At 42.0% G+C, this 25,617-nt stretch overlaps 1 protein-coding gene across 8 annotated transcripts in view; it reads right to left on the bottom strand.

Annotated features, from left to right (window-relative positions):
* Positions 1-25,617, bottom strand: part of RPH3AL (rabphilin 3A like (without C2 domains)) — a 258,215-nt gene that overhangs the window by 126,263 nt on the left and 106,335 nt on the right. For all 8 annotated transcript variants that reach the window (XM_040336810.1, XM_040336811.1, XM_040336807.1 and 5 more), the window contains 2 exons: positions 12,089-12,232; positions 69-198 (listed from right to left, as the gene is read on the bottom strand). In XM_040336810.1, the coding sequence (XP_040192744.1) occupies positions 69-198; positions 12,089-12,232 (274 nt within the window). The remainder of the gene's footprint in view (positions 1-68; positions 199-12,088; positions 12,233-25,617) is intronic.

The raw sequence follows: 25,617 nt of genomic DNA, 5'->3' as shown, positions 1-25,617 counted from the left end.
TAAGGTAAAAAAATGTTTAGGCTTTAGAACCACTTTATGTAAAAGTCTTAAAAAATATTTTATATTACCTTCTTACAGTCTTGACAGAAGACAGAAGTTGTTCCCAATAATCCAAGGTGCTCTCCACAAAGCAAACACTGTGACATCCCATTTCCCATCACATTTTTCCGCATGTTTTCTAATCTCTCCACAAGGCGCCTGTAAGCAAAAGGAATAAATTCATCATCATAATGGATTTGATAGATGCTGATATCTTCCAACACGTAAAGCTGATAACTGCAATCTTTACTTGTTTTTACTGCTGTGAAGAGCTGAAGTGGTTTACTAAAGAATAGTATACACAGATTCAAAAGAATGCCATCTGTACAGCAGCACATAAAACATGCACAAAATAACTGAACAGAAATGTACCTAACGTCATTAAATATTTTGCTAAGTAATTAAGCAAGTTAGGCTGATCTAATAAAGGGAATTATTAAATCTTAAAAAAAAAGTGTGACCTATTTTATAATTGCTATGGCAATTACCAGTATGACAATTTTTTTTTTTCGGTTTATAAATACAGCCTTCGCTAGGTCTAACTATGCCTCCTAAAGTGGCCATAGACAGAGAGATGTCTACCTTAGTGTTGAGCAGAATACGCCATATTCGATTTCGCGATATATCTCGAATATATAGTCGAATATTCGAGATATATTCGCTAAATTCGAATATTCGTGATATTTTATCGAAATGAAATGATTGCAAATTTTCGCTATTGCGAATGCGAAAATAATTGCGAATTTTCGATAACTGCGGTAGGAGCACTCTGATTGGCTCAGAATATTCTTGATATTTTTTCGAAATTTCGCAAAATGTGAATGCGATATTTACTGCGCAATTTCGACAAATGCTGTAGGAGCACTCTGATTGGCTCAGAGTATTCGTGATATTTTACAATACAAAATAATTGCGAATATTCGGCAAATGCGGAAGGAGCACTCTGATTGGCTCAGAATATTCTTGATATTTTACAATACAAAATAATTACGAATATTCGGCAAATGCGGAAGGAGCACTCTGGCTCAGAATATTCTTGATATTTTACAATAGAAAATAAAAAGTGTTTTGCATTGGTGGTGATTCTTTACTCTATCCATCTGTCACAGCCGTTTGTCAATCAAACACCTTGAAGATTGAACACGTTCATGCTGCATGCTTTGGACTTTTTTTCACTTCACATATCAAAGACATTGTTATGAAAGATTATTTTTCTATTATTGGGACTATATTTCTTTATATATTTGTTTCACTGTGTATTTCACAAGTTATTTGCGCTTGCTTATTTTATAATTTGCCCACATGTCTTGTCACTAGACATATTTTTTATTCTTGTAGAGCGACTCCATTTTCTGTCTTGTATTAATTTATGTTGTATAACATTTTTGAGTTGCTGCTGTATTCTCCCCTTTTTTTAAAGGTATGCGCAATTTTTTCCTTCTTACAAAAAAAAAATAATATCAAACATACAAATATTCATAACAGAAACATACACAAAGCCCCCCCCTTTTGCATCAGAGACAATCAGAGTTCTCCTACCACAGTTATCGAAAATTCGCAATCATTTTCGCATTCGCATTAGCGAAAATTCGCAATTTTTTTTTTTTATATTCGGCAACATAAAAGGATCGCCTCAGCTTAGCTACTCGGCCCAGGGTCTCTAATCATACCAGCAATGCTTTTAGACGTCGATAGGATGTGATCTGTTTTAAAAATAAAATTGAAAAAATGCGAATATTCGGAATAGCGAATATTCACCGCGAAATTCGAAATATATCGCGAATACTCGAATATGCCATATTCGAGCCAAATATTCGCAATACGAATATTCGTGAGCAACACTAGTCTACCTTAGAACAGGTATGGAGGTCCATATTTGAGAACACTGCACCCACTGCAATGTACGTTTTCTGTCTGGCATCATAGTGATTTCTTTAACACGCAACTCCAACCCATTTTTTTTGTTAGTTTTGGAGGGAGCGGGGGACCTTAGTTAGATTGAAAAGATCTCCTTTAATTTCCTAAAGAGTCACTGGGAAACTAGGGAATCTCTTTATCTAGGACGCAATGCATTACCGAACTTTGCTGTGTCCCCTCCTCACTTCTATTGTGGTATTTAGGATGGAAAGTGAGGGGAAATCCCCCCAATGGGATCACAAACAGAATATATTGTATATTAGAAATGGGCCGAACACCCTCCTGTTCAGTTCGCAGCAGAACTCCAGAACAGGGAAAAAGTTCTAACCTGAACCTTGAACCCCATTGAAGTCTATAGGAGCTGAACAGGAAAAATCCAAAGTCCCTATTTTTAAGGCTTTTATGCAAGAAATTGGCATTAAAAAGGCTATGGGGTTCCGGGTACTGCCCTGGGAAAGATGCATCAATGCAAAAAATGTTTGTTTTAAAAAAATTGTTTTTTCAGGATCTTTAAAGATGTTGCACTTTAAGCATCTTTAAAGATGCTTAAAGCATCTTTAAAGATGCTTAAAGTGCAAAAATAAAAATGAAAAAGTCCTTTAACCGCTCCCGCACTACCCACCATACATATACATACCTGTATGTGATTTATAGCACCGCTCCTGCTGTGATTAGATACAGCGGGAGCCAATCTGTGGGTCCGGCCACTGCAACCCGCCGATTGTTCTGTGGAGCGATGGAGCAGCAGTGTGTGTTTATAGACCCTTTGAATGGATCCGATAGCGCAGGTCTCTGACCCTGACCAGGCCTTCTATGGAGCACTTTTTAGCAAACTATTAACAGTGACCAACACCTTAGACACTGGCGAAAAACCTGCGGTACTCCCTGTATGGGAGGGGTTATATAGGGAGGGGACTTCCTGTCTTGATTATGCCCTAAAGGTGGGCATATAACCCATATAGTAATTACTATAGTGCTCTGTGTCGCGTGATGTTCCATAAAGAAAATATTTTTACTCTAACAACGTTGCCAGAAAAAGGTGGCATCCCTTTATAAAAACAAGGAAAATCTGCATTTTCAATCATTTATTCAACAAAAAATATCTATAGGGGTAATGGTGCAGTCACCCTTTTCACTCCATTCAATATTCCTTTTGCAGTTGCAAGATGTGTATGGGTTTACATGCATTAACTGCCCATTTCAACCTCCGACCCCTCCCCAACAACATTTCAATGGTATCCAAATAAGGGCTTTGACCTGGCCATCCAATCCTCCATTTATTTATTTTTGCGACATTCCTTAGTGGATGTGCTAGCATGCTTCTGAAAATTGTGATGAAAGATCCATTTTTGGTTCAGCTTTAACTTAGACAGATAGCCTCATATTCTTATCAAGCACTTCTGATAAAATGGAGAATTCATAGTTGACTCTACTAAAGGCAAAAAATATGTTTATTTTTAAAGGGAATTTTCAATTTTCAGTGAGTGTAAAGCTCTGCAAAGAATATCCAATCAGGTGCAAGAAAAATAATAAAACAGTATTTTTGCTTGCACATGATTAGAATTGGCAAAGTGATTTTTTTTTAATTAAGCAAAGCTAAATTTCCCTTAGAAAGTACAAATTTTCTTGCAATCAACACCTATGCCATGCAAGCTGTCCAAGGCCTGAAGGTGCAAAGCAACCCCAAACCATAACATTTCCACCACCATGCATCACGGTTGGTATGAGATTTTTCTCCTGAAATTTTGTTTCCTGTTTGTGTCTAACATATCTAAAGTGCCCAAACAGCTCTATCTTTGATTCAACAGTTCACAGCACACTGTTCTGGAAGGCCTGGTCTTTGTTAATGTATTTAGGGGTAAACTGTAATGTTGCTCCAACGTTTGTTTTAGACAGCAAGGTCTTTTTTTCTTGGCACACCTCCCATGCAGGTTAAATGGGTGTGATCTCTTTCTGATAGATACATGCATTTTGATACCCAGAAAAACTATATACTGTATAAATGATGCTTCCAAGACAGAAGAGGTACTCCCGCCCTGATTTATGTGTGCTATTCTAATCAACATCATGCAGTGGAGGGGATGCGTACTGGTACAAACCTATTTAGGATGTCAGACTTTGGATTGGTTGTATGCTTCTAGTTATTGCAAGAAGAGCATGCAAGTATTTTCTGACTAAATTTCGATGCCATTTGTAAAATATTAGCTTATGCAAAATGTACTTAAGTGATTAACATGTAGGCAATAGATTATCACAAAAAATATTGATATTAAAAAAAAGTATTGCTAAAACAGTACCAGACCATGTATATGGTTTCACTAACACCTGATTAAGATAAAAGGCATGGAAATCTTCACATGAAATTTACTTTTTGACCAGGAGATGGCACAATTAGACATGTTACTGCTAATAGAAAAATCAAGACGTGCTCTTTGCAGCTTTTTTCCCCAGAAAGGGTTAGGCACTATATAGCTGCAACAGACACAGAAGTAATTTAAACAAAAAAACACTTCACCCAAATAATACAAAGTGGAAGATATAGGCTAACAGTTATAAAAGAAGAGATGCCAAAATAAAGAAAAGAAAATCATCTTATACATGATACAACATTTAGAAATATGTTGTAAATATATTTTAGAGCGAATAATCGCAAGTAGCTGCATTGTACTTTTAAAAACACTCTTTTGATGTCTGTATCCATTATTTTTACTTTTCAGTGTTTATATTATAACTGAAAGCCTAACTTCAGTTATAAATAGACCAGAAAAAGTACAATTTGTATTGCCATCTGAGACCCTACTGGAAAGGTTCCCCTCACTTTCTGTGCCTGTGACAGCAGGAAATTAAATAAAAGGCAGGGGTGGTGGTTACCAGGGACACCAGGGCAAAAGACACAGACAGTTGTAATAAACTAAACAAGATTTTAACCCTTTCACATTTTACTGATAAAATAGGATTTTTAAAACAGCTTACCTGTAAAATCCTTTTCTTGGAGTACATCATGGGACACAGAGCTCTCTTAATTACTGAGTGGGTTAGATAGTCACCATCAGGTGATTGGACACTGGCAACCCCTAATTACAAGGCGAGTTCCTTCCCTATATAACCCCTCCTATATGGAGAGTACCTCAGTTTTGTAGAAAAGCAATAAGTATCCCAACGTACATATATATATATATATATATATATATATATATATATATATATATATATATATATATATATATATATATATATATATATATATATATATACACACACATACATATATATATCCCGAAGAGGGGCAGGGAGCTCTGTGTCCCGCGATGTACCTCCAAGAAAAGGATTTTACAGGTAAGCCGTTTTAAAAATCCTATTTTCTAATTCGTACACCACGGGACACAGAGTTCTCTTAATTACTTAGTGGGATGTCCCAGAGCAATGCCCAAATTTAGGGGAGGGAGACACAGATCATAACAAAACAGACCACCATTGGAAGTGTGGACCTATACTGCTGACTGCAGTACATTGAACCCAAAAGCAGCATCCTCATGCCCGCTTACATCCACTTGATAGAATCTAGTGAATGAATGGACCGAAGACCAAGTTGCAGCCTTGCAGATCTGAGCCATATAGAGTCCTTGTGATGCACTGCACATGAAGCACTTACTGCTCTAGTAGAGTGCGCTCTTTTACATGAAAAGGAGGAATTTTCTGCTCTTACTACATAAAAAGAGTGTAACAATCTTTCCTCCGCAGACTGTGGATCTGGAAAAAAGGATTGTAGGACCACATCTTGGCTTAGATGGAATCCTGATAACACCTTAGGCAAGAAAGTCTTTGTGAATAATTTAATTTGGCTTTTTACATGAAAAAGCCGTCAACTCCGATACCCTCCTAGCAGAGGATATGGCAACAAGCAAAAACAACTTCCTGGTTAAAAGAACCAAAGAAGCATGGTGCAATGGTTCAAAAGGCTGTTTTTGTAAAACAGACAGAACCAAAATCAAATTCCATGGGCACACGGGCGGCTTGACTGGTGGATTTAAATTAGTGCCCCTTGAATAAAAGCCCGAACTTGGGAATGAGAGGCAATCGGTCTTTGAAAGAATATCGACAAGGCCGAAATCTGATCCTTGATAGTGCTCAATTTCTACTCCTAACAGAAGAAACACGAGAATTCTGCTAATGGCATACCTTCGGGGATGCCAACCCCTGGATTCACACAAAGAAACATATGCCTTACAGATTCTGTAATAGATGAGCCTGGAGGCCAGCTTCCTAGCATTAACCAAAGTGGATAGGACTGGACCCGAAAGCTCACGACTCTTCAGGACGTGGGTCTCAACAGCCAAACCATCAAATTCAGACTTCATAAGGAAGGATGGCATATTGATCCCTGTGAAAGCAGGTCTGGACATAGCGGAAGAACCCATGGTCTTCCTACTGCCATTTTCATGATCTCTGCATACCCAGACCTTCTGGGCCAGTTAGGGCCACTAGAATTACCAGATTCTTTTCTCTTGACCCTGTGATGGAATCGTGGGAGAAGCAGAACTGGAGGGAACGCACAGATCAGAGAAAACTGATCCCAAGGAATTATCAAGGCATCTGACCCTTGTCATATCGGATCTTTTGTTCTTGATACAAAGTTGTCCCACTTCTTGTTGAATCTGGAAGCTAGCAGGTCTACATCCGTGGTACCCCATTTCTGGCATATGACCTGAAATATAATGGGGTGTAGAGACCATTCCCCTGGAAACAGCTGTTGGCGGCTTAGGTAAACTGCCTACCAATTTTCCACCTCTGGAATGAAGACTGCAAATAGGCAGGGAACATACCCCACTGCCCAAGCAAAAATGTGGTTCACCTCTCTTTGGGCATCCAGACTCCTGGTTCCCCCTTGGTGATTGATATAGGCCACTGCTGTAGCATTGTCAGACTGAATCCGAACAGGACATCCTTGCAACCTGTATGTCCAGGCCCTGAGGGCCAGACAAAATGCCCGAATCTCCAGAGTGTTGATGGGCAGGAACCTTTCGGTTTTGGACCATCTTCCCTGGACCGAAGTCTCTTCCAGAACTGCTCCCCAGCCTAAGAGGCTGGCATCTGTGGTCACAACTTTCCAAGTAACCGGAACAAAGGCTTTCCCTTTCTGTAGATTCTTGGTTAGTAACCACCAATTGAGCCTCTGGCGCACTTCTGGTGACAGGAGCATCGGAAGATCCAAGGCCTGAACTCTCTTGTTCTTTGCAGAACAGCATTCTGTCTGCCTGGGTCTTGAGTGAAACTGGGCGTAAGGAACAGCCTCGAATGAGGCTACCATCTTCCCCAATAATCTCGTGCAAAGACGAAGGGAAGAATTTTTCCTTACCTTGACTACTTGGACCAAATCTTTTATGGCTTTGGCCTTTGACCTGGGTAAGAATACCCTGCTTTGGACCGTGTCTATGAACATGCCCAAAAACTCCAGCCTCTTTAGGGGCTGTAAGGATTAATTTTACAGTGCTGATCACATTGTGGTCTAAGTGTGTTACGGACTGTTCTACTAGCAGAAAATCGTCTAGATAAGCCGTTACTGCTATGCCCCCGAGCCCTTAGTTTTGCGAGGGGCGGGGCTAGAACCTTCGTAAACACCCATGGTTCAGTAGATAGACCGAAAGGTAGGGCCACAAACTGGAAGTGGCACTGTTCCACCGCGAGACTTAGAAACCTTTGGTGAGCGAGACAAATTGGCACATGTAGATATGCATCTTTGATGTCTATCGATGCCAGGAATTCTCCCCCCTGAAGGGTTGATACCACTGAGCGGATTGACTCCATGCAGAATGAGCAAATGTTTAAGAACTGATTCAGATCTACAATGGGTCCGACATCTCCGTTTGGTTTTGGAACCGTAAAGAGCTTTGAGGAAAACCCTGAGCCTTGCTCCTCTTGAGCTACCTCTATAATTACCCCTTGCGATAACAAGGTATCTAAGGCCTTCTTTTTTTCTGCGTCTTTGGGAACACTTGACCAAAGAAAACCAGATGGAAAAACGGGTCGGCAGAAGCCCCCGAAATTCACCAGAGATACCGTGGAGATTACCCATTTGTCCTGAATCTCTTCCTGCCAAACACCTGCAAATCGCAGAATTCCCCACTCGGCCAAGCCTCTTCATAAGGAGGCTTTGGGGTTCTGTTTAGCAGATCTTTGACCTCAAGATTTCTTTTGCCCGTGGGCTTGGCCTTGAGCCTCTTGTATTGGACTGTGAAGGCCGTCACCACTGCCTGGAGGCCAAAGATCCCGAGGTCGGGTAAATAGAACGCCTAAAAGAAGGACGTTTACTTTTTTTCTTAACCGGCAACAAAGTGGTCTTGCCACAGGAAATCTTCTGGATATATTTGTCCAGGTCATTCCCAAACAAGCACTCCCCATGAAATGGGAACCCAGCTAAAAATCTTTTGCATGAAGCTTCAGCTGCCCAATGCTTAAAGGAGTTGTAAAGGAAAAAAAATGTTTTTGCTGAAATAACTATTATGTCTCTATACCCTGTAAACAGTCAACTGATTCCTTTTAAAAATGATTAAAAATAGATAAAAGTCAATGCATCTAGTTTATGCATCTAGGTTCATGCTTCTGTGAAGTACAGAGACACAGAGCCAATAGAGGGCAGTGATGGTTTGTAAAACGAAAGTGATTGGTTCTGAGGGGTTTAAGACCCACAGTAATCACACCTCCTTGATTAGTGCCACAGAGAGAAAGCTCCCATGACTTTTTTCATCAGGAAACAGACTGTTCAGAACAGAGAAGGATTACAGCAACATCATAGCAAAAACAAACAATGAGGACATGAAAACAGGACTGCAGTAAGGAAAAGGAAGCTATTTAGCTAAAAAAAAAAATTCCTTTAGTGACCCTTTAAGCCAAAGGGACCTGCGAATGTGCACCAGCAGGAGAGTAAGGTGGGATGCCTGCTGAACAGAATCCATAATAGCATCTACCACAAAACATAAGGCCTAAGGAAGGTCTGCACAATCCTCGACCTGCTCAGCAGGGAGGACGTTAATCACCTGCTTCATCTGCTGCTTTAGGAATTGGCACAATTGCTGCAACTACACCACAGCGCCAGCCATGTCTTTAAATAAAGATTCCAGCTTTTTGTCAGTTGGATCTCTAAATCCCTGAGCATTGTCCACAGGACTGATCAGGCACTTGACGCAAGAAACAGCCGCATCTATTGCTGGCACACTCCATTTCTTGGTGAATTTCTCCTCCACTGCATTAAAAATGGAAATCTTCTTAGGAGGAGTAAACAGCTTAAGTAGGTGAACCCAGTCATCATACATCAGCTTTTCCAGCAACAGATGGATCGGGAAAGTATACGCAGCTTGTGGGGATTTCCGAGACCCCAAGGAGGAAACAGAGGACACTTCTCCTCATCCCCTGATTCGTCTGACTGTTCCTTGTCATCATCATCATCCGATAGGGAGCCCAGAGCAGAGGAAGGGGACCTACCCCGCTTTCTGCTCTTTAAGGATGCTGTAATCAAAGCAGTAATCCTTCCTTCTAAGCCACCCAACGCTGTTGGCAATGCGTCCTCAGTGACATATACAGGGGCTGCAATGTCGGAAGAGGCTGCAAAGCCTGACAGGGGCAAGGACTCATCCTGTGCGGTGGCCTCCAGTCTCTTAGGGGAGGATGGTATATGACAGGCACGTCTAGAGCCCCCAGATCCGGACGGTGACCTCTTAGTGTCCTTTTTACCTGCCCCTGAAGTCCTCTTACGGGGAGACATAGTCCTAAGCTGACAAAGCAGAGGCACTAGTACTGTATATATGCATACACTGTTGTGCCTAGTCTTACAATAATAATGTTTGCTTGTCTGCACAGCCTGATGCCGAGTAGGTGTCTTAGGTATACCTGGATCTGAACCACACAGCTCTGTGTCCTACCGCTTACAGACTCTTGGCATCCTTAGGTTTAAAATAGCCACCTCGCACCTGCACATTGATCCGCATGCACGGCGCTGGCAACCAGGCCCCCCTCCCTCCCCGCCATTCTCTACGTAAAAGCAGGCCCCTTGTGCGCACGCGAGTGTAAGAAAACATGGCGGCAGCCATGGGAAGAAAGGACACGATCAGGGGACTGCGGGACTTCCTGGGACCCCCACCTTTCAACCTATGTGGCAGAGCCTGTAGCAGAAGAGGTGAGCGGATCACAGACCAGCTTCACCGAGCTTGTGTCCTGGAGCATGAAAGTAAAACACCAGAAATTTCTCTTTACTCCCTCCAGTGGTGGAAACAGGTAAGACAATACATACTACTCACAGAAGAAAATCCTTATAGATATTACCTAGGATTGTCTTCACTTACCTTATCCCTGCCGCAGGATACTGCTAAGCACAGACAGATCCAGCCTTCACCCATCACGGCGGATAGTGTTGTACCAACCTTCAAGGTTCTGGGTTCCTACTTACAGGAGCCTTTTCCCTGGAAATGTACAAACTCTGCCAAAAAACCTTTGCGCATTTTTAAATACGTGCCAAAAGTGCTGGGGCGTCTGAAGATGCACGGTGGTTACAAAACGTTGGGTGGAGTGAGGGACTATTGACGTACTGTTGCTGATGGAGGAGTGGCCGCCATCTTATTGGTAGGAAGTGCTGGTTGCTTTCCTTTTCATGCCTGTCATGCTTATAATACATGTGAGTGTACTTATAGCTTTTTAAATTAATAAATTTGCCTGCTGTGGGATGTCTGCACAATGAGATGCTTTTTTTCATTCCCCCACACGTTATCACCGGTACACCTTTGGATTATTTCTCTGGTTGAGCTTTTGTTGTGATTAAGTTCACTTGTGCTTGGTTGGTTAGTGGAAGAAGGATCTCTTTTCCAGTTAGGGAATCACTTATGAGGAATCGTTTTAAAACGAATAGGAAGACCTGTGGCTATCATCTTAGCAATCCGTTTTGTTTATATCCCATACACTGACGGTAAGGCCTTGTACACACGATCAGTCCAAACTCATGAAAATGGACCGTGTGTATGCCCCATCGGACTTTTGTCCTTCAGACCAAAGTTTTAGAACTTGCCTTAAAATCAGACTGATGGACGCCTGACCGTCGGTCAAAGCCGATGGTTAGTACACAAAAGCATCAGAATCAAGTTGACGCATTCTTTAAAGCATTGAACTTCGTTTTTTTCAGCACGTCGTGTGTTTTACGTCACCGCCTTCTGACCCGATTGGTTTTTGAACTGATGGTGTGTACGCACATCAGACCATCAGTCTGCTTTATTGGTGAACCGATGAAACTGAACTTCAGTCCGTTTTAATCAGTTTGGACTGATCATGTGTACAGGGCCTTAGGGTCAGTTTTTTTGGCTGTTGGTAATGGTCTCTTCACTTTTCAACATATCGTTGATGGACTATGTCTGGATTTAATTTATAGCTTCATGACTTTGGAGTTATTTTATATGAACTTTCAGTATATTATCACAATTTTTTTTAACGCTACAGCTTTACCCCTTATTTTTACCATTGTACCCAACAATATTGTGTTAGCAGCTATACAGTTATCTTTTGTTTTATTATTTGATTTTTTGAGCGCAACAAATCTGTCTTTTGAATAAGAAATATAGTTTTGTTGCAGTGTGTCCCCCTACTGGAGAGATTTCTGAAGTGATGGGAGCTGAGCTTGAAGTATCACTTTTAGGTGACTTGGCTCTTTCATTTTAGCCTGTCTGTATATTATGGCTTTCCATGATAAGCATACAACCTATCATGTAGCATATCAAATGGCTGCAATGTAGAAAAATTGTGATATTCACAGCAAAGACATTAAATGATAAAAAGTTATGGGTAGATGTTGAAAGCCTGAATTCTTAAAATGGTCTTTTTGCTTTTTTCCCCTTTTCGTACTGCAGTCTTAATCCACCTGCTAGAGCATATAGAAATCATGTCCTCCTGCTGTTTTCTCTTCAAAGTAAATACATGAAAAATCGAAAACAGTACAACCTCTGTGTCGTGATTGCGGCCCAGGCATGGAAATGTACTATTCTCATTCCCAAGTGGTGTAAGACACCAGTGTGTCAATCAACTTGTGAGCATATTTGGAAATTGCAATATCTATTTTTTCTGCAGTGACCTATTACCTTTGGATACTCAGACATACCCAATTCTCTGCTGCTCCAGGGTGTCTACTTTTTCAGCTCTTCTGATAACTTCCAGGATTGATGCTACTTCAGTTGGGTTCAAACATTGATTCTTTCTTTGCTTGTCCGTTCGATAGGTGTGAACTGACCAACCGGTGTGCAACCTGCAAGTTAAATAAATGTAATAAGAACAGACTTCATGCCTTTTCTATTTATTTACTGTGTTGCTTGTAGATCGTTACAGTATTTAAAGTGAGACACTCACATTTTTAAAAATCTCAGTAAAGCATGTACCTGTAAAAAAAAAAAATTAAACCTCTCCTGCACCTGAAATTGACAGTTTTGTGAGTACAAATCAACAGGTCTACCAAACTGTCATTTTTCCCAGCTGCACATACTCACCATTACCACTCAATTTGGCCACCAGTTAAAGAAAAAACACAGAACATTTCTGGGCATGGGGAGCATATGACTCATTCCCCTTGTCTTCATGTGACACTGGTGCCTGGTGCCAAGTGGAGGTGGGTAGAGGGTCTTTAGCTCTGTGTAAGCTCCAAGGTGCAACATGAAGTTTACACTGCTTTCTTCTACTGCCTCAAAAGCAGCTGAACTGATCAGAGGAGAGGTCCAAAGAAAGGTGAATATGTGCAGCTGGAGATAGCAGCAGTTAAAGTAGTATTAAACCCTTCCCTTTACATTAAAGGCGACGTATAGCCAAAGCTATTTTGGCTCTGCTTCTCCTATAAGCCACAGAAGGCTAAAGCCCACTGTCAGCTGATATCACTCAGCTGTTCCAGGATCGGGAAAGACCCTGACTTTATTGTCAGGATCTACCCAGATGCTTGGACCAGCAGCTGGCTCAACTTCTCAGCCAGCCGCTCCCACCCCTTTCACAGCCCAGTGCTCCAGTGAGTTCTGGAGGGGCAGAGCAGAGAGCTAGTGACTGACAGTTGTCATCTCTCTGCTCAGTGAAGACTGAGAACTGAGTGATCAATGGTCTTTAATCGCTCAGTTCTCAGTCTTAGAAGTGGCAGGGGAGAGATACAGCATCAGATCGATGCTGCATTCTCCTAGGTGAGTCTCTTTTTTTGTTTCTTTCTAAAACCCAAACTTCTCTTTTAACTAGTTAAGCTCTTTGAACATGTTACATATGTCCAAAGAGTGAACCCTGAAGTGATTGTAAAGATAAATAGAAAAAGAAGAAAAAAAAAACAACAAACATGTCTAAAAATGGTCTGCTCTGTCCACAGAGCGGCCGCAAACCTCCTCTTTTCGAGGTCCACCGTTGGCACTCCTGGCCCCTCCCCTTTGCCCAGTGCCCACATGGGAAGTGCACCTGAGCTCCACTGCTCCATTGACACAGACAGCAGAACTTGGCCCCGCCCCTGCTCACTCTTCACCGTCTCTGATTGACAGCACTTTTTCAGCCTGCTCCTGGCTTGAAAGTGATCCATGGGATGAAATTACTTTTTTTCCATCTACTTTATTGCATTACTCAGATTGGGAACAGGAGAAGTAACACTAGGAACCAATCAGGTGTGCTGCATGCACTTGTGCCAACAAGTAACAGGAAGATAGGAGGGAGAAGCAGAGGAATAGGCTTGTCAAGTGTGCTGCAGCTTCTTAAGGCCCCTAGAACACTGGCCATTTAGCCCCAGTGCATTGGGGTCCAGCGTTTAGCTTTGGGCAGAGGGCACCGGTGTCGTGTGTAGCCCTGCTGCTGGCAGCCTGTCAAACCCAATGACAGTCTGACAACTGCTAAGGCTGGATGGGGCTGGGCAGTGCAGCTAGCTGGGGGGAAACTTTGGGGCAGTATGTGCCCAGGGACGAAATGTCCAGAATGCAAGACGACACCTGTGCCCTCTAGATTCTTCTAGAGGGCACAGGTGTTGTCTTGCATTCTGGACATTTCGGCACGTGGGGTTTTGGCATTTAGCTTCTGTTACGCATCAGTTACGCATAGATTTCCCTAAGATCCGACCGGTGTAAGTGTATTACACCGTCGTATCTTAGGCTGCATTGTTACGCTGGCCGCTAGGTGGCGCTTCCCTGGCACGTGGGGTTTTGGCATTTAGCTTCTGCTAAATGCCAAAACCCCACGTGCCAGGGCTAAACACCTGCTGTGCATGAAACATTACTGTCCAATCACAGGCTGGGGCAGGGAGGTGACCAAACTGTATTTACCGTATCCAAGGAAAACGATGTTACCAGTCTAGTTGCATTGTCTCTATTGCTTTTTAAATCTCAAGACCGAATCAACAGAAATACTAACTCTTTGACAGGTATATCAGCTATTTGTGTTTTATTTATGCATTTAGCCGTTTAACTGGATTTCAATTGTAATTTTATTTATATATCATTAACTTTTTTACGCCCTGCTACTATTGCTGTTATTTTAGATAATATTGCTATCTGTGTCAAGTTACTTGTCCCTCAGGTTTATATACAGTACGATGCTCCATTTGCATGCATTGGGTTCAGCTTTAGTGATAGCAAACATATCCCTTTTAAAGCCTTGTTATTCTGTGTCATTATATGTTGCTACCTGTCCCAGGTTACTTGCCCTTCAGGTTCTACTATCTTACATGCTTTGAGTTCCTGAAATTGTATTATGCAAACATTTGCGAAACTTCAGTATTTGATGTGTCATACAAAAGGTCTTCAAAACCAAAAGTATGCAACAAGGTACAAAAAAAAAGTGCATACTGCTTATCACCAACTACTGACAAAAAGGCTTGTTATGATTTTGGAGATAACTGGAGCAAAAGTGGCATTTTTGATGGAATGTGAATGTCTCAATGACCTTCAACCGCAACCGTTGCTGCAGTGTTTCATGAACAAAAGATTTAAAAAAAAAGCATATTACTGACATATTATTGCTCTAGCAGAACCCTCCCTATTGGATGTTTTACTTTATTGTATATAATGGATAATGCAACAAGGAGACACAAAATCCCAGGTAGCAGAGCCAGGAATTATGGAAAAGATGTTGCTGTTGGAGTATCCAAGACATATATACTGTGTGTGTGTGTGTATATATATATATATATATATATATATATATATATATATATATATATATGTAAATCTACGGAAGCGCCACCTAGCGGTCAGCGTAAATATGCAGCCTAAGATACGACGGTGTAAGACACTTACACCGGTCGGATCTTAGGGAAATCTATGCGTAACTGATTCTATGAATCAGTCGCATAGATACGACCCCGCAACTCAGAGTTATGACGGCATATCCGGAGATACGCCCTCGTAACTGCTCTCTGAATCCGGGCCTCTGTATTTAAACAAAATGACTAAACAGATACCGGATTCGCTTTGTGAATGGTCCCGTAGCCTAATGGTACCTGTGACGTGTCCCAGAAAGCTGCGGGTGGGTGTGGGTAGAACTTGTAGTGGATCTTTCCCTTTAGGGTGAAGTTCTGCTTTAATAGCATTCTGTAAAATGATAAACTATCTTAAGGCATATCCAAAACCCTAACTTTTTCCTTTAGTTTTGAATAGAGTATGGAAGGGTCATCCTGTCAAGTTTTTATTGCTGTCTATATCCCCACTGGACAGATTCACCCGTTCTAATTTTCTCAGTAACCAGTGTTACCAGAACTGAAAGTGAGGAAAGATACAACATTTTAGATTGTCACTGCAACAAGAATAAAAGGAAAAAACTTCAGAAAAAACTTACTCTGGTGACAGCTGTCTAAGACAGGATTTCTTATTGTTTCTACTATAAAAATAACTATACAATAAAAAGGGTAAAGCTCCCCAATGGGTCACAGTTGGCTAAAAAAAAAAAACAGACGTTTATTCTTCCCTCCTCTATTCAAAAACATTAAAAAAAGAAGAACATACTTTGACCACCAGTTGTTTTAAAAAAAATTGTGCCGTAGATAAAATTATTATACTTTTTCCATTTATAATGACGCTACTGTTATCTTTCTGGTATAAAGCATTTTAAAAGACATTTAAAAAATAAAGGATTTTTCCAATATTGAACATTTTGATTGTAACACTAAAATAACAAAATTAAATAAAAATTAAAAAGTTAACATCTTCACAATTTAAAAAAAAATGTATGTAGCCAGGAGCTGGCTAATATGCCTGCAATTCTGAGACATTATTGCAGTGTTATTAATGTGGGGTTAGCTCCCTCTTGTGTTCGCTGGACCCTATTGCCTTGTACACACGACCGTTTTTTCTGGCAGGAAAACGGTCACCAGAGCTCCGACAGGAAAACCACCGGGAATCCCGGCGGGAAAAAAGAGAACACGTTCTCTTGATTCCCAGCGGTTTTTAAGCCTGCAGTTTCCCTATGAGGAAAACCTGCGGTGGAGCATACACACCGCCGGTTTTCCCGACCAAAGCTCTCGTGGAAGTTTTCCTTTTGGGAAACCCAGCCGTGTGTAGGGGTTTTCCCGGCAGACTTTTTACTGCCGGGAAAACCGATCGTGTGTACAAGGCAAATGTGTCAATTTCTTTTTCTTATGACAAAACTCAGAGCAAAAGCATTGTGGGATGTGTACTTCAGAATGTGAAAGTTTCCATTCCAGCGGGACTGGCTTGAACTACAACTACCAGATTGCTGGGAATAGAAGAACAGACTACTGAGAGAGGTTAAAAAAAGGACTGGAGCGGCCCTTCATCGCTCTCTTGGGACACCGGTTTGAATTTGCCAGCAGGGAGCTCTGTGTCATTGTGAGCTGCTGCTGATTAGTGGCCTACACAGCAGGGAGCCGTTGAACTGCACCCGGAGGGACCTCTGCGGACAGCATAGTTTCTCTCCTCTAGCAGACCGGAGGCTGTTCCAGGTTATCAAACAATGCCTGCACTTCAGATCCGGGTAGGCCGTAGTGTGGTGGATGCCAGATGCCATTTCCCAGAGCCAGGATCCAGAGGGAGTTCCTGAAAGAGTCTCATTCATCACCTGGATTGCTCCAGCAGCATTTTTATCCAGAGTGGTGAGCATAGCCCATTTTGAATTTTGAGAACACTGCATACAGACATCATTTACTCTGTCCAGTTTGCTGGTACTTGTGGTGCCACTGGAAGCTAGTTCATATATTCTTTGGAACACTGCCCTGTTCACATTTTTGCTACTTGTAATCTGACTGGATACAACACAGTTAAAATCATGCAGGAAGAGTTTAAAGTAAAGTAAACACTACAGATTCATCAAATCATATTGCCAAGGATGCCTTTGATCACATCATTACAACAAAGCTAGCTGAAGACTTCTGGATTTCAGGAAGTAGCACTTTAACCTTTTCTACCCTCTCTTCATCTGCTCAAGTGACTAAAGTTGTTTTAGCAGAGAGGGTCTGTTCTTTTTGCACTGGAACTTTATTTATAAAGAACCAGCCAACTTGAACACAATAGTGTGCATATTGTTTGTCATGTTGTAATACTGTTAATAGCCTGTGGGTTGAGGAAACAGAAGGGAGTGAGCCTGACATAGGAAATAAAGTGCTAGTCGTCCCCCCCCCCCCCCCCTCTTCTGCTGACCTGTTCACAAAGGTTTCTGATATTTGGGTAAGGTCTAATCAAATTTAAATCATACTGTGTACTTTGTGTTTTATTAGCTACTGAGGGGTTCAAATCACAATTTGAACTGTTTCACCGATAGTGTGCGAGTCTCTATTATTGATACAGTTGGTAACATGACTGAACCCAGGGTGTCAGAGGTGATGGAGGATTTGCAAAGTCGGGGCAACCAGTGGGGTACAGAGTCTATTAGCAGCCCTTACAAGGGTAGCGCTACACAAAAAATAGAAAAACAATAACTAAGAGAAGGGGAGCGTTTACGAGGGCTGGTAAGAGTTAATAAGGGTTAAAGATTAAATCCACTTTGCCTGAAGAAAGAGTGTGCATGCCCGATGGCTCCACTGCACATGCTCTGTGTCAGGGCTGCTTTCTCCCACTTTCTACAACTTAGCAGCAGACTCTGGTGGCCACTCTGTGTACTATTCCACTCTGTGTCACGCCATTTTTTGCAATGTGGCACTGTGTTACTTTAGCTGACAATTATGTGGTTGTACGACACTTTACCCAAATAAAATGTATGTCCTTTTTTCCCCAGAAATAGAGCTTTGTTTTGGTGGTATTTGAACACCTCTGCGTTTTTTTTTTGTGCTATAAACCAAAAAAAGTCAATTTAAATTTTTTATTTTTTTTTACTTTCTGCTACAAATAATTTGTATTTTTTTTATAAATCAAACCAAATGTCTCCATCAATTTAGACCAATATGTATTCTGCTACATATTTTGGTAAAAGAAATCCCAGTAAGCGTATATTAACCACTTAAGGACCCCTTCACGCCGATATACGTCGGCAGAATGGCACGGCTGGGCACATCAACGTATAGGTACGTTGCTCTTTAAATGGGAGGTTCACCCTAAAAACGACTTTCTAGTATTACATTGACCCCCCACATTACAATACAATTATGCCTATTATGTTTTTTTGTATGCTGTACTTACCTTGGTACAGCTAATTCACCCGTGGCTTCCGGGTTGCGAGTCCCGCTGTAGTGGGCGTTCCTAACCTGCTGGTGATTGACGTGATGACCAAAAACGAGCTCCCCCCCGTCGCGTAAGCTGCGTCACGATTGCCGAAAGGAGCCGAACGGCGATGTGCAGGCGCAGTATAGCGCCGACTCGCCGTTCGGCTCCTTTCGCCAATCGTGATGCAGCTTACGCGACGGGGGAGCTCGTTTTTGTCATCACGTCAATCACCAGCATGTTAGGAACGCCCACTCCCGTGGGACTCGCAACCCGGAAGCCACGGGTGAGATAGCTGTACCAAGGTATCTACAGCATACAAAAAAACATAATAGGCACAATTGTATTGTAATGTGGGGGGCCAATGTAATACTAGAAAGTCGTTTTTAGGGTGAACCTCCCCTTTAAGCCCAGCTGTGGGGTCGCGGGCGCGCTCCCGCGACCTGGTCCGAAGCTCAGTGACCATGATTCGCAGACCCGATCGCCACTGGAGTCCCGAGATCGGTCCCCGGAGCTGAAGAACGGGGAGAGCCGTGTGTAAACACGGCTTCCCTGTTCTTCACTGTGGCGGCGTCATCGATCGTGTCATCCCTTTTATAGGGGGACACAATCGATGACGTCACACCTACAGCCACACCCCCTACAGTTGTAAACACACTTCAGGTCACACATAACCCCATCAGCGCCCGCTGTGGTTAACTCCCAAACTGCAACTGTCATTTTCACAATAAACAATGCAATTTAAATGCATTTTTTGCTGTGAAAATGGCAATGGTCCCAAAAATGTGTAAAAATTGTCCGAAGTGTCCGCCATAATGTCGAAGTCACGAAAAAAAAAATCGCTGATCACCGCCATTAGTAGTAAAAAAAAAAATTAATAAAAATGCAATAAAACTATCCCCTATTTTGTAAACGCTATAAATTTTGCGCAAACCAACCGATAAATGCTTATTGCATTTTTTTTTACCAAAAATAGGTAGAAGAATACGTATCAGCCTAAACTAAGTAAAACACATTTTTATATATATTTTTGGGGGGATATTTATTATAGCAAAAAGTAAAAAATATTGCATTTTTTTCAAAATTGTCGCTCTATTTTTGTTTATAGCGCAAAAAAATAAAAACCGCAGAGGTGATCAAATACTACAAAAAGAAATCTCTATTTGTGTGAAAAAAATTACGCCAATTTTGTTTGGGAGCCACGTCGCACGACCACGCAATTGTCAGTTAGGCCCCATACACACGATAGAATCCATCCGCTGAAAAATCCCAGCGAATGGGTTTCAGCAGATAGATCCTATGGTGTGTACACTCCAGCGGATCTTTTTCCGCGGATATTTATCCCCTGGGATGGATTCCAGCAGATAAATATTTGCTGACATGCTAAACAAATCTATCCGCTGGAATCCATTCTCAACGGATGGATCCGCTGGTCTGTATAGACTCACCGGATCCATCCGTCCGAAGGGATCCCCCGCATGCGTCGTAATGATTCGACGCATGCGTGGAATTCCTTATATGACAGCGTCGCGCACGTCGCCGCGTCATAATCGCGGCGACGGCGCGACACGTCATCACCAGAGGATTTCAACGCGGATTTCAATGCGATGGTGAGTACACTCCATCGCATGGAAACCTGCACAAATCCTCGAGAGGATTTATCCGCGGAAACGGTCCGCTGGACCGTATTCGCGGATAAATCCTCTCGTGTGTATGGGGCCTTAAAGCGACGCAGTGCCGAATCGCAAAAAGGGGCAAGGTCCTTTAGCTGCATTTTGGTCCGGGTCGTAAGTGATTAATTGGTTTGTGCAAAAGTTGTAGCGTCTACAAACTATGGGATATATTTATGGAATTTTTACTAGTGATGGCAGCAATCAGCGACTTATAGCGGGACTGGTATTTTGCGATGGACAAATCCGACACCTGACACTTTTTTGGCAACCAGTGACACTAATACAGTGATCAGTGCTAAAAATATGCATTGTCACTGTGCTAATGACACTGGTTGAAAAGGGGTTAACATCAGTTATCAAAGGGTTAAATGTGTGCCTAGACAGTGTTTGTGTACTGTGTAGGAGGTGCTTTTGCTTTGCAGGAACACAGGATCCATGCTTTCCCTACTGACAGCAATCTGCCTTGTTTACATAGGCAGACTGCCGTTCTGCTTCTTTATTGAACGATCAGCGGGTGCCAGTGGACATTGAGTCAGCAGGAGCGAGCTGCCAGCAGCACTACCTGGAAGTGTGGGATCATGTATATATACTATATATATATATATATATATATATATATATATATATACACATACATATATACACATACACATACACAGTACAGACCAAAAGTTTGGACACACCTTCTCATTCAAAGAGTTTTCTTTATTTTCATGACTATGAAAATTGTACATTCACACTGAAGGCATCAAAACTATGAATTAACACATGTGGAATTATACATATCCAAAAAGTGTGAAACAACTGAAAATATATTTCATATTCTAGGTTCTTCAAAGTAGCCACCTTTTGCAGCAGACACATCTCTAGAACTGTGAAGAGGAGACTGTGTGAATCAGGCCTTCATGGTAGAATATCTGCTAGGAAACCACTGCTAAAGAAAGGCAACAAGCAGAAGAGACTTGTTTGGGCTAAAGAACACAAGGAATGGACATTAGACCAGTGGAAATCTGTGCTTTGGTCTGATGAGTCTAAACTTGAGATCTTTGGTTCCAACCCCCGTGTCTTTGTGCGACGCAGAAAAGGTGAACGGATGGACTCTACATGCCTGGTTCCCACCGTGAAGCATGGAGGAGGAGGTGTGATGGTGTGGGGGTGCTTTGCTGGTGACACTGTTGGGGGTTTATTCAAAATTGAAGGCATACTGAACCAGCATGGCTACCACAGCATCTTGCAGCGGCATGCTATTCCATCCGGTTTGCGTTTAGTTGGACCATCATTTATTTTTCAACACGACAATGACCCCAAACACACCTCCAGGCTGTGTAAGGGCTATTTGACCAAGAAGGAGAGTGATGGGGTGCTGCGCCAGGTGACTACCTCTTGAAGCTCATCAAGAGAATGCCAAGAGTGTGCCAAGCAGTAATCAAAGCAAAAGGTGGCTACTTTGAAGAACCTAGAATATGAAATATATTTTCAGTTGGTTCACACTTTTTTGTTATGTATAATTCCACATGTGTTAATTCATAGTTTTGATGCCTTCAGTGTGAATCTACAATTTTCATAGTCATGAAAATAAAGAAAACTCTTTGAATGAGAAGGTGTGTCCAAATTTTTGGTCTGTACTGTATATATATATATATATATATATATATATATATATATATATATATATATATATATATATATATATACACACACACACATACATACACACACACACACACACACACACATATATATACATACATACATACACATACACACACACACACACACACATATATACATACATACACATACACACACACACACACACACACACACACACACACACACACACATGATCCTGCACACAGTGGCCGCCCTGTAGCAGTAAAACTGCTATAGGGCAGCCATGAAATGGTTGATGCACCTTAAACTTACCTTTGCTTGTAAGTTGCCACTTGGCATTTTATAATTTAATAATCTTGTTATAACAGTTTAGTCCTGGTGTTTCTCCATTTGTTTCTCCTGTGTCTGCTTCTGCTCCTTTGAAGACCTGCCCAGGTGCACACAACTAATGGACTATTAGTATTCACCTATGGACTTTTTTCATTATGTTCTTAAAGCGGTGGTTCACCCTAAAAACAACTTTCCCCTATTACACTGCCCCCCCCCCCCCACATTAGAATACGATTATGCCTATAATTTTTTTTTTTGCTGCTGTACATACCTGGGTACAGCTATTCACCCGTGTCCTCCGGGTAGCTAGTCCCGCGGGAGTGGGCGTTCCTAACATGGCGGTGATTGACGTTTTGACAAAAAAACGAGCTCCCCCCGTCGCGTAAGCCGCGTCACGATTGGCGAAAGGAGCCGAACGGCGAGTCGGCGCTATACTGCGCATCGCCGTTCGGCTCCTTTCGCCAATCGTGACGCGGCTTACGCGACGGGGGGGAGCTCGTTTTTTTGTCAAAACGTCAATCACCGCCATGTTAGGAACGCCCACTCCCGCGGGACTCGCAACCCGGAGGACACGGGTGAATAGCTGTACCCAGGTATGTACAGCAGCAAAAAAAAAATTATAGGCATAATCGGATTCTAATGTGGGGGGGCAGTGTAATAGGGGAAAGTCGTTTTTAGGGTGAACCACCGCTTTAATTATGGACTTTTTAAAATCACTGATGAGGTTATCATAACTGTTGGCTCCTACATGTCTACCATTTTGATGTTCTCATAACAGGCATCCAGTCCTCATAGCTTATCAGGAAGCTGAACAGAACTGTTCTATTAGGCATATAAATAAACACTATTGTTCCAACACTGTTGAAGACACCGGGTGGAATGTCTTCCACAGTGTTGAGCAATAAAGGAGTGTGAAGCTTCCAACTATGCTACATGGAATTATTTTTGTTGTTCTGACTCACATTCTTGTTGATTTGACCTGCTTTAACACAACTAACTCAACGGGCTGCATGACAAAAAAACAAACCTCACAGCTTAGGTCGGAGCCGCTGTACTAACAATGCAATGTTTGTACAGCGATCTCCCCTGCTGTGCTCCAAAAAAAAATTAAAAATCGCAGAAACGTCTCAAACTAATTTCAAATGCAAGTTCAATGCAACTAAAAGCACGCTGCATTTGCTTACCTACAAATGCCCCAACGCATGACCTAAGCTTACCTAGCTTACTGAGAACTCTTATACAAACAGAGAAATAGTTAGGTTTTATTTACCAAGACATTACTAAAGCCATCAATGGAAATCTCTAACCGGTAAAACTTTTCAGTTTGACTCTTTGACCTATTTTTTAAAAGAACAGGGCAAACACAGTCTAGAATACAATAGCAAAAAAACTCACTGCAAACAACAGAAAGTAGATCTGCTGTCCTCAATATAGATGCAACGTAAAACCTAAAAGTGTGAAGGATGCTTTATGAAGAAATAGGAATACTTTTTATTCACACAATCTGGATGTTGTCCAGGTAATGATCACTTAACATTGTACTATGGAACAAAAAACATTTGAGCGTCACTGGCCAAACAGCAAAACGATTAATTGAAACAAATACTGTTCATATGGCAAGTAATCCATATACTCACCGTTTGTTTTTATTTTTTAAAGCCTGTGGTGTGTGAACACACTAAAGCCTCGTACACACGATCCAATTGTAGGCGAACCGAGCATCAAACTTTTGTCTTAAGGGCGTGTGTCTGGATCTTGTCTTGCATACTAACGGTACACAATTTTCATGCAACAAACACAAACGTAGTGACGCACTACAAGGAATTTCAGCTCTTGAGTGCCACCCGTTGGGCCCCTTCTGCTAATTTCGTGTTTGGTAAGCATTGATTCTGAGCATGCGTGTTTGTACTTTTCACTTTTGTGTGACGAACTTGTGTACTGACAATCAGAAAATCTGACAACCACTCGTTGTCCGCCGAAAATGTATTAGCATGTCATTCAACATTTGTTCGCAGAAAGTCAAACAACAATTGTCAAAAGGAGCGTACGAACGGTCAGATTTTAGGACAACAGTCTGTCAATAGACAATCCACTGCTATCAATTGCATAGTGTGTACGAGGCTTTAGATCAGGGGTCTCAAACTGGCGGGCCCTCCAGCTGTTGCAAAACTACAAGTCCCATCATGCCTCTGCCTGTGGGAGTCATGCTTGTAACTGTCAGCCTTGCAATGCCTCATAGGATTTGTAGTTTCACAACAGCTGGAGGGCCGCCAGTTTGAGACCCCTGCTTTAGATTAAATTTGGTGCAACAAAAAAAAACGTGCACACCAAAAAAATGAAACACAAAACGTGCACAGGGTGTACACATAGTCCTCCTTTGAAGAGAATGTAGCCCTGATCCCCCAGGGCGTTGGCCTCCAGACGGGGGTTTGGGTACTTCACCGGTCCTCCTGCCTGAAACCAGACAGAACCCGTTCTCTGGGAGGAACAGACAAACCCAAGTACTAGGTGGGGCTCCCCTGAAGGGAACCCCATGAGAGAGGGTGAACCACCCCCTCCCAAGACTTTCAGGGCAGGCCCGAGGACCTACACCCTACCAGTCAAGCAGTATATACTCACCCATGCTGTACCATATCTTCTTCCTTAATTTTTGGCTGTATAACAAAAGGAGACTTAAATTCTAACATTCTCTATTTTCTCTTTGAACAACTAATGACCATCACCTTACATCTCAAGCCCACTCTGAATACTCCACATCAAGGCTTATCTCTTAATCTCAGCCACTTCCATCAGCTTATAAAACAAGCAATTCCACTCCAAGTCTTTCAGCTCAAGAGTGTGACAGCTTTCAGGTTACTTGTGTGTATATATATATATATATATATATATATATATATATATATATAAAAATGTGCATGTCACTTATATTTTATTCTACCTACTCAAGGTTAATCATCTGCATTTTGCAGCTTTGGTAATTTTGTGTGTCACATCATTGCCTTTTATATGTGTAGCGGGGTCATCCTGTCAAAGCCTTACGACAAGTCATCCCCGCTGGAACTTTATCCATTTTTGTAAATACTTAGGATACCTTTAAGAAAGTTATGCATTGTGGGAATGCAAGTAGCAGGAGATATGGACTCCATTGACTCGTAGAGAAACAGACTACACTTCACACAATGCTCTGTGCTATTGGAACATGTGATGCCTCCGCACAGACTTATGGGGGAGGTTACTTAATGAAAGGGAGTGGCTGTCCTCGCTCTCTCGGGACCTGCACTTCTCTCCTCTGCGGAGCTGTTAACAGAGCACAGCAGTGCTGTTAGGCCAGAAGTCTGGGCCTATCCACCGAGAGACCAGCCATCCAGACAGAAGCGAGACTTCAGTATCCGGCTTGTGTTCCTGAGATTGAGGAGACTGCCCAG

Source organism: Rana temporaria, chromosome 2, assembly GCF_905171775.1.
Source record: "Rana temporaria chromosome 2, aRanTem1.1, whole genome shotgun sequence".
NCBI lineage: Eukaryota > Metazoa > Chordata > Amphibia > Anura > Ranidae > Rana > Rana temporaria.
This window is presented reverse-complemented; position numbering and strand designations above follow the sequence as displayed.